The sequence below is a fragment of the Acyrthosiphon pisum genome, chromosome A2 (assembly GCF_005508785.2).
Source record: "Acyrthosiphon pisum isolate AL4f chromosome A2, pea_aphid_22Mar2018_4r6ur, whole genome shotgun sequence".
Classification (NCBI taxonomy): Eukaryota; Metazoa; Arthropoda; class Insecta; order Hemiptera; family Aphididae; genus Acyrthosiphon; species Acyrthosiphon pisum.
This window is the reverse complement of record NC_042495.1, coordinates 25308203-25319290: the sequence shown is the minus strand read 5'-3', so window position 1 is coordinate 25319290 and position 11088 is coordinate 25308203. Positions and strand designations below refer to the sequence as shown.

Genomic DNA, 11088 nt, shown 5'->3' with positions numbered 1-11088 from the left:
ATCGCTTCATTAGATCAATTGGTATGTTTGGCAAAAAACACGTCTAAAATACTATGTCACGCGTGTGTTAGACGAAAACAGAAAATCTCGGTATCAAATCCCCCTAAGTATTGTTATTTTACCAAAATGTCTTAAAGCATGTTATATTTTTACTGCGTACTAGTATCTCTGTAAAATTGACGTCAGGCGTTTAAATTATAAAATAAATAAAAATAAATAAAAATAAATAATACATTTAAATGAGGGGTGTCCAACCTTATGTGAAGACTGGGCCACATACTTTTTAATAATAATACATTCAAATTTAATGATTAAATTATATTCTATAATACAACAATACATTTATTTATAATTTTACTATAGCGAATAAAAAGCAGAAATATTTTTGTTGATAAATGACACGGAATATTGCTATCGGAGCCAATAAAGATAAAATACTAATAAAGTTTATCTTTATTTTAGGTTTAGTATTTTGTAGTTTTATATTCTTAAAATGAATTTTTTCTCGTAATATTAATATATTATATACAATTAATTCATGGTTTTTAAGTTGAAGTGAGGACTGCATCAAAATTTACCACAGGCCGCGGGTTCAACATCCATGATTTAAATGAATTGTGGTGCTAGAAGACACAAACAAGGGGGATTTATGGGACGATGAGGAGTGGAGGATGTAACCCCCCTCACGGGGCATGACACTGAATTGAGATTAAACGCATATGAGATCACAAAGTCGATTGATGTGAAACAAAACGCGCGCGTACTGCTGTCAGCTGTAAACGACACGACGGTACATTTTTCCTTGCCCCTACGGCCTCGTGAATATATTACATGATATAATATAAAAGCAGTTGGGGTAGTTGTTTGTCATAATGTGTATAACCGTTCGTAAAAACCGCCCGTAGCGTGTACATAAGCGCAGACGACGAGGGCTGATTAAAATGTAAAAAACTAAATTAAAGTCGTCTTACACGCGGACTGCGCTTTTCTATACGGCGAATGAGTTTCCGGGAAAACCGCATAATATTATTCATTTGAAATAATGTTAGAATGATCGTATACCATCGTTTTAAGATGTGGTCGTAAAAAGTATAAACCAATAAGAATAAACAGTTTGTACGGTTTATGGACATTAGAAGGGTGGTCCTTATTTTTCGAAGACAATTTGTTTTTTTCAATTTATCCTCCTCCCCATAAATCGATAGATACAATTACTAAAAAAAAGCATACCGAAAGAATTTCAGACGCATCGATTATATTTAACCCGTTCCACAGAAGCTCTAAAGTTTGTACAGGGTGATTCACCAAGTATACCTATTTTTTTCCTTTATACTGATTTTATAAATATTTAAATAATCTCAAAATCAATTTTTCGAATTCTCGATTTTTCAGTTTGTACACTACTCAAGGAGTGTCCTCAGTGTCCTGCAGAGGTGACACAAATTTCTGTTTTTAATAACGAACTCCCTTTTTGAATGTAAAATATTTTCCAGATACCTCCTCTGAACATTTTAGACGTATGAGAATCAAAATTCGAACGAGTAGTATTCGAGTTATTTGACTTGTTGTGATATAAACATTTTGCTGATAAATATTAATAATTTATAAAAATGGTCCAAATAATATAATAAATACTATATCCAATATTATGTTTGTTACAGATTTTTGTTAAACCACTTTAAAGGACTATTATCTTTAGAATAAACATTTTAAATCTAACGATACTGGTGTATTTATTCATTTTTGAAAAAAAAACACAAAAAAAACTGAATTTTTTGTTTTAAACTGATTTATCTGTTTAAAAAATGTTTAAGCAAAATTAATTATTTGAGTTTTAAACAGTATATTTAAAATAACTTTATTTTAATTTAATATGTAATTTATTTAAATAATATTTCTATATGCCGTGCACTAGTATATGTTTCACTATTTATGATTTATTTTAAATCTTAAAAGTATTTGAAATATTTTCTGATAGGATGTTTTATAATATGGACATTATATTATGTATTTATTATAACTATTAAGTAAAAAAATTTTAAATTTGGTAATTTACTCAATAAAAATTATAAAAAAATTAAAATGAAGGATGGTTATAGATATAATTATTTAATACTTTAACTTTTTTTCTGAAGGATATCTATTATTAATAATAAACCAAAAAAAAAACAAAATATTCACTTAGATTTTACACCGATTTATTCGTTTTAAACAATGAACAAAACGTTTAAAACAAATGTGTACCTAACAACCCTGTAATAATAACTGAGTATTAAATATTAATCGATCAAATTTTCAATTGGGTATATGTAGAAAATTATCCACAGTAAATGCGGGGATTCTCATTTGAAAAACAGAAGTTTGTATTACCACGCAAGATATCCTAAGTGAGTAGTACAAAAATATTCAAGAATTTAAAAAAATGGTACCCATATTTAAAAATTCCAAAAGCGATAGTTGGAATAACTTGATTGTGAAAGGAAAAAAAGGGGGGTGAGCTCGCTTGGCGAATAATCCTGTATAATATTATACTCGGCAGTCGACACGAAGACACTTGTAGGTAGGAATTCGATTTTGAATTTGTACAATATCGAAACTCGTTTCCAAGATATGTTGTTCGACAAAGTTCGAAACTGTCAGTACTCGCAATAACATTGTGTAGCTACATTGGAACTTCATACAAGTCCCTATACTGAAATAACCGGGAACAAAAGACAAAACAAGTTTATAAATATTATTCGTGGGCCGTATATCATTTGCGCATTGTCTATTTACTTTGCACCAAATTATCATACATCAACATGCTGAACAATATAATGAGGGGGGGGGGGTATTAAATTATTATTAAAAATAATTTATGGTTGAAAATTCAATGATTATCATATATCATAATAATATGTAATAAATAGATAAAAACAGTTAAAAATAAATTGCATTAATTCAATTCAATTATAACTTATAATAATATTATTATATAATATTAGATATATTGATAATGAAAAATATAAAGAAATATGAGAAGTAATAATGATACACAGCAATAAGTTTTTGTTAAAAAAGCATTTAAAGTTAAAAATTTAACAAAACTATTATAAAAAAGAAATCTCCATGTTTTAGATTCTGAGCGGAGCGAGGGATCTAGTGGTTTTACATTTTTACAAAGGGGTTTATTTTTTTATTTTTTTTTCATCCTGTATACGAAATTTCTGCCAGGAGTACTTCGATTTACACATATAGTACCTTATATTTTAGCAAATTGGATCAAGATAGTACTTTAAAGAGGTCATTTTTCGATTTTCTGAATAGTTATTTAATGCCATGGGAAATTACGAAAAAAACCGCTAAAATTTGGATTTTGATTTATAACACCATTTATCACCATAGAAACGAATAAAAATAAACGGCTACTGTACAGCGGAGCAAAATCCACTTACCTGTTTTTTTTATTTTATTGTAAAAAGTTTTATTTCATTTATAGTATAGTTTTTGACGTTGAGGAGCCCGTTGTAAATGATAGATACCACAAGACAGTTAGAAAACGATTTGATGATTTTTTAAAATACATTTTTTTTTTTCAGTTCTATTGTTAAATAATATTGATGGGCAAAATGACGAATAACCCAAAAATCGAACTATGCGCAACTGTCTTACAAAAAGGTAAAAATCAACAATAGTGATGCGCAGACGACAACCGGCTAAATATGGTAAAAAAGATTTTTTTGTTGAAAAAAGATATTTCAGGGGGGTATCAGAACCCCAGAACCCTAGCCCTGCGTACGCCACTGTAACTTAACTGTACCGGACGCACTTACCACGTGAATGTTCTTCCATTCGTCCTCCACGTGGCCCTTGTGGTCCTCCACCTCGCGGATGTGCAGCAGTGGCAGTATGTTGTACGGGTGCGACGGCGGCAGTGGCGGCGGCGGCGGTTCCTGCGGCTGGATGTGCGGGTGCTGATACATGAAGGGCATGGCGTACCCGAGGTTCGGCCGCTTGACGCACGGCTGCTGCTGGTACTCCATGTCGGCCGCGTAACCGGTCTCGTAGTATCCGTCAGCGGCCAACGGGTACGGCCGCTTGTGGCCGTTTCCGCCATTGTTGTTATTGTTGTTGTTTTGGCTGCCGTTGTTGTTGGCGTTGCTGCCGTTGTTGTTAGCGTTGCTGCCGTTGTTGTTGTTGTTCTCGCGCGGCATCGGCGACGGCGGCGGGACACGCTCCACCTGGTGGAAGATCTCCGACGGTTCGGTGGCCTGCGAGTCTCTGTCCAAGTACGCGTTCTCGTGCTGTTTCAGGTATTGGCTTAACGTCTGCAACAACGACGGATTAGATATAATTTTTCGTTTCGTCTCACGAGAGCTGACGTGAGCTTGAACATTTTCAATTGAAACTTAGTTTTTTTTTCAACGAAATTTTCCGAAAATTATCGACTTTATTTAAAAATTTGATTTTTTTCTTAGCATAATTAATTTTTGAGGCTGTACGGTTGATATAAATGTTAGTTAAATGTTCATTATTTAATTAGGAATCGAACAACTACAGTGAATATGAACTAACGTTATTAAGTACCTATTATATAGGCTAACCCATACATGTTAAATAAAATATATTTATCAATTATAAACAGTTGTTAAACTTGTGGCATTGTGTTAAAACTAGGTACAATGTAATTATTAATAGCTAATAACTACTCGTGAAAAGAAGTTGGTTAAGAAAATTGTGGAAATTGCGCATGAATAACAGAAAATTGAAAAATCAATTATAGTAGGAAAACGTTTATACACTCAACATTTGCACTGAAGTAAATATATGACATTTTTAATAATAGTTAAAATTGCACATATATTACCGCGATAGATATAGGTATTGGTATTTTGTGTTGCCTATATTATTATGTTCAATAGAATAATATTAAAAAGGGTAAATGGAAATACAAGTATACACAGTTTTAAATATGTATTTTAACTATATTTAGGTTAAGATATATACCATAACAATTTATAATTGCATGACGTGATTTGTTTGATAGAAAATTTATACGAGAAATTATAAAATTTTCATAGTTTTCAAACTTTTAAAAAATGTACATTCACTATAGGTACTCTTACATATAATGTAAGATTCGTCGTTTTATAAAGTGGTGATCGTGTAAAATGTAATTTTTAATAACTAATAACTTGAGTAGTTAGTGTAAAACTGTGAAAATAACTCAAACAAAAAATAACGAAAAATCAATAATTAATGTAGGAAAACGTTTGTACAATCAACATTTATACTGAAGTAAAAATATAAAATTTTTAATAATAGATAAAAACGCACATATTTTATCACCTCGATAAATTAATTTATAATTTGTATTTTCTTATATTGTGTTCAATAGAATAATACTAAATTGGGTAAAATATGGCAATACAATTACACTGTACACAGTAAGTTTTAAAAATAAGTATATAGGTTAAATATACTATCCCTAACTGGGGCTTAGCACTTAATGCAATCGAAAAGTTCTAAATATGTATGGACTTTTGTGATTAAAAAAATACAAATATGCTTTAAAAATGTGGAATTTTTACGTAGGGTCGGGGGGGGGGGGGTCCAACCTTCTGCAGTTGGCGGGCCAATTTACACATTTATACAGAGTGCGGTGGCAGTGGGTTCTGACGATTTAAAGAGGGTTGTGACGACAATAAAATGGATAAGATTATAAGTCCGTTTGTTGTTAGACTAAAGTTCATCATGCAAAGTGTTACATAATCAGTAGGTAGAGCAGCAATAGTTTGCATTTTCTAATAACTTATATTGCTGACATAATATGCACAACTACGAGGGTTCGAAATATGCGCGTTTCAAATCAAACTGATTGCATCGACGAAATCTTATTTTGTATATTGATGTATACTCGAGGGGTTAGGCATATTTTGTTATTAATAAGAGGCCCTGTGCTAGTTTTTTATATTTATCGCAATTCTATAAAATTTTAAAATTATATTTTATATTTTAGTTGCCACCCTGATTATAATACTATTTCACCGATCTAAAACCCGATATTATTTTTAGGGAGGGGGAGGGGTGGTGGATACCCTGTTTTATATCGAAATAAAAAATAATTTCATAAGAATAATTCTCAGGCCTTGTAAAATTGTCGGATATGGATAACAATTGTTTTATTCGAATAAGAAGTTTTATCTTCCTGCAAGCCGCATTGAACTCCGACTATTTATTTTATTTCAAATAATGATATAATATAATTTGTAAAAAAGCTTAAAATTCCATTATTTTTGAAAACATATTATAAAGTTTGAGTTTAAAATATTGAAAAACAATGTTCAACGTGCCCTATAGAATATTGTCATATATTAATTAAAAAAAGGTATTATCAAATTTGGTTGATTTCTACAGAAACGAATCAATTTTCACGTAGGGGAGGGTGGGGATAGTTGCTACAATATATAAACATTTATTTGTAACTCATTCATTTTCTAATAAATATTTCTGAAAATTGAATGACATATTAATAACATAACAAGTGATATTTTTTATATAAAAATCAATTTTTAAAAACAAATAGTTTTGCCAAAAATTTAAGTTAAACTCACTAATTCATTTGGTAACAAATTGCCCCCGAGTGTGATAAGATGATACAAAGTACAAACGGAGGGTAATTTGTAACAAAATGAGTTTGTGTGTTTAACTTGAATTTTTGGCAAAACTATTTATTTATAAAAATTGATTTTTATATAAAAATACCACTTGTTATGTTATTAATATGCCATTAAATTTTCAGAATTATTTAATATAAAATGAATGAGTTACAAATAAATGTTTACATTTTGTTCGTCATCTTGGTTCCTATAAAAGCGTACATAAAAATGGGGGGCGAGCATGCTTGACGAATCACCCCCAAGGCGACAGCCTGTACATAATATAACCTACATACAATTTTCAGAACGGGTTTTTCTGTACCACGTCGTGTGCCCGGGCACGTTTAGTAAAAATAGCTGTTTTTCTTTAACCGACGAGGTTTTACTATAGGCATATAATATATTATCGTGCCGAATGGAAACAAAACGAACGGGATCCGTTCGGAAATGTTAATTATAATAAAAATAATAATGTTAAGGCGGTCGTGTGTTGTTGCTCCAAAATTATTTCCCGAATGCACTTGACGTTTTCGGTGATTTAACGCGTTCCGGCGTGATATGATATTACGCCGGCGGCGTTATAGACCGTGCGAAACCGTCAAAACCCGGATTCCGTAGAAATAAATAATTTCACGCTGTTTTATGCCGTACCTACCTACTGCGACGGTAGTAAAAATGCGGTAGGTACATACATAGGGTGGTACATAACGTTATGGTATATATAACAACCGTAGTGCGCGCCAACGAAACGAGAAATCGAACGCGAAAACACAAAAAACGTTGACCTCGCGCGTGTCGACGAAAAAAGCCATAATATAATTTCCATCCCCTCCTTTTTACCCTGCCCCGGCGGCGACCCCGTTTACGCCCCCGCCAATACGTGAAAATTGCATACGGTTTTAAGCACCACCGCTCCAGCGGAGTCATTTAAGCGACACACATGACGTGCACCCTCCCCCCCCAACCCACAACCCACCCCTGTAACCGCTGACCGTTCGGACGGAATTCATTAGAAGCAGCCCGTGCGACGGCTGTTGCGGCAACACATGCGGGGCCTCGGGTAATGGACGCGAGACATCACGACTGCTGTACACATTAGAGGTTCATTTTTGACGGGATTCCTTATTCTTTTTTCTATATTTTCTTCTTTCCCCCCCTGGCCGTTCGCTAGTCTTTATAACGATGACAATAATAATAATAATAACAATACCGTCACATTGTTAGTGGCACACTGCAACCCGTCGCCAAGACCGAAAATTTCATCTATATACTTGATATAATAAATTAAGATTCTCTCCCCGGAAAAGTGCAGTACACCACCAAATGATCGGTATCGCTATTTATAATATTACTAGCTGTCCTGCCCGGCGTTGCCCGTGCCAAAGATTTGTGTTTTACTTCGTTGCCCGTTCAATGTACCAACTCTATGTGACTCAAACTTTGTTCGATTCGTTATTTAACATTCCCGGGTCATTATATATTATTTTCAATATTTAGTCAAATATTCAGCCTATGAGCCCAACCCAAGAAACACCACGGGGAGCTTGGCTGACAAGTTTCTCAAAAATGTTGTTCTTTTTAGTTTTTTCATATTTTGAAAATCATTCAATTTTTTGTTAAAAAAAAAAAAATAGTAAAAACATTTAGTGGGTAAAAATTATTATTAAAAATGTAATGGTTAGTTAAAAAATTATTATTAAAAAAAATTAAGTAATTTGGTAAAAAAACTATTACACATTGTTTTTAAAAAATTGGTATGTGGTAATGAGATTACCAGGATACCGTGATATACCCGGGAATCAACTCGGACATTAAGTAGGTACTTTGCATAAGGTAAGTCTTAGAGAAGTTTCCTACGATTTGTTATTGTAACGTTAAATAGGTACCAAAACAGGTAATAATAATAATAATGTCCATTCGGTAGTCGGTAGTCGGTACACGGTTATATTGGGTTTTAAAAATAATATTGTCAGTTTAGACTTTAGACGATTTTATATTTAGGTGTTTTTAATTATTTTATCATATACACATACATACAATGTGCAAACATTTTATTACACATTATTATCAATATTATTATTGTTGTTTTTCTTAAAGTTTGCAGAACGAGCACGCCCGATTTATTATTTTTTAATTTTTTAATTATTTTGTTTTACCTTTTATGTAACAAATAAATAGTTTCTATTGATTAAAATATGTGTCCTGGACGATCTGTTAGATTATTATGAAACAGATAGTTAAAAACGTTTTTTTTTTTTTTTAATACGTAAAGTGAAATAAATTTTGGAGAAGTTTTATACGATTCGTCGTTAGAAACGTTATATAGGTACCAAAACAGATAATAATAATCTCCATTCGGCACACTAATATTTTGGATTGTAATAATATTATAATCAATCAATATGGTAATACTATTATGTATTACTATAATAGTTTGCGGAACGAGCGCGCCTGATTTATTAATTTCTTACCTATTATATTATTATAACCTATTATGTTGTATTGTCATTCTGTCAGCTTTAGCCATTTATTGAAACATTATGAAATAATAATTATTACTGAAAATAAAATATACAAAACAAATAAACAGTTTCTATTCATTAAATTTATAATACGTGTCCTGGGTGATTTGTTAGATTATTATGAAACATGCAATTAAAAAAGTTTTTTTTTTATTTTAAATAAAGTGAAATACGTTTTAGAGAAGTTTCCTACGATTTGTCGTTTGAAACATTAAATAGGTACCAAAAACATATTATAATAATAATGTCCATCCGGCACACAAATATATATTGGATTGTAATATAATATCATATTTAGATGTTTTTTAAATTTTTCATTCAAACAATATGCAAAAATTTTACTACACATTATTGTAAACATTATTATTATTATTGTGCTTAAAGTTTACGAAACGAGCACGACCGATGTATTATTATTTTTTTATTTATTTAATAATTTTTTACCTATTATACAACAGTACAACACGCCATGTTCTATTGTCATTCTGTCAGTTTTAGCCATTTATCGAAACATTATGACGATATGAAATTACGTAAAATATTACGTATTTTTTTATTTTTATTTTTTCGTAATATTTATACGAAACAAATAAACAGATTCTATTGATTAAAATATGTCAAAAACTATATTATGAAAGTTATAATGACGTATTTTTAAAATAAAGTGAAATAAGTTTTGGAGAAGTTTTCTACGACTCGTTGTTTGAAACGTTAAATACCAAATCAGATAATAATAATCTCCATTCGGCACACAGATATTTTAGGTTGTAAAAATAATATTGTCAATTTAGACAATAATATTATTATGATTTTTTATTTTTTATGCATACAATATTATATGCAAACAATTTATTACACATTATTATTATTTTCATACTTATTATTGTCATTATATTTAAAGCTTGCAGAACGAGCAAATCCGATTTGTTAATTTATTAATATTTTACCTTTTATGTAATACGCGCTATGCTCTATTATCATTCTGACAGTTTTAGCCGTTTATCGAAGTATTTAGACGATATGGCATTACGTAAAATAAAATATACAAAACAAATAAACAGTCTCTATTTATTGAAATATGTCAAAAATTTCAAAATTTTATAACGTTTATTATGAAACTTGAAGACGCATTTTTAAAATCGAGTGAAATAAGTTTTGGATAAGTTTTTTACGACTCGTTGTTTGAAACGTTAAATGCCAAATCATGTCAAACCTAACCTGACCGAATCAGGTAATAATGATCTCTATTCGGCACAGAGACGTGTTGGGTTGTAAAAATAATATTGTCAGTATAGATGATAATATTATTATTCTTTTTTATTTTTTATTCATACAATATCGTTCAAATAATTCACTAGGTATATACTATTTCAAGGCTGGGCAGTGGGCATTAACGAGTTAATAAGTTAGAAATTAAGTTGATTTTAACCAATTGATTTAACTTACTAGTTAGGTGTTTTAATTAACTTAACTCATTTGCCTCTAGTTAACTTAAAATCAACTCATATTATTTTTTATTTTCCCAATTAAATTAATTTTAAATTTTTATATTATCCAGACAAATATTTTGTTGATTACGAGTTTTCGGATTTTAATAATACTATTAGATGTTCCCAGAATATAAAAAATATTATCAGAAAAAAAAATAAGATATATTTACAAAGAACTTCGTATTTATGTTTATAGATAAAAACTAATATATTGTATAAATTACTAAATTAATATTATTTAAATAATTATTTATTGACCTCGACGTGAAAATAATTTATTTAAAACCGTTGATATATTTTCACGAGGATTCGATTTCAAAACAAACAAAATATCAAAAAATAGACGAGTCGTACTTATATGCGGGGGCCGACTTTACCAGGGTACTATAACTATGGTTTATAACCAGGTTGCACCCCGGGCCAAGCCCGGATTAAGAC

General features: G+C 30.7%; 1 protein-coding gene across 6 annotated transcripts in view; it reads right to left on the bottom strand.

Annotated features, from left to right (window-relative positions):
- Positions 1 to 11088, bottom strand: part of LOC100574484 (protein CBFA2T3) — a 130593-nt gene that overhangs the window by 27125 nt on the left and 92380 nt on the right. For all 6 annotated transcript variants that reach the window (XM_029490415.1, XM_008182521.3, XM_029490414.1 and 3 more), the window contains one exon: positions 3813 to 4307. In XM_029490415.1, the coding sequence (XP_029346275.1) occupies positions 3813 to 4307 (495 nt within the window). The remainder of the gene's footprint in view (positions 1 to 3812; positions 4308 to 11088) is intronic.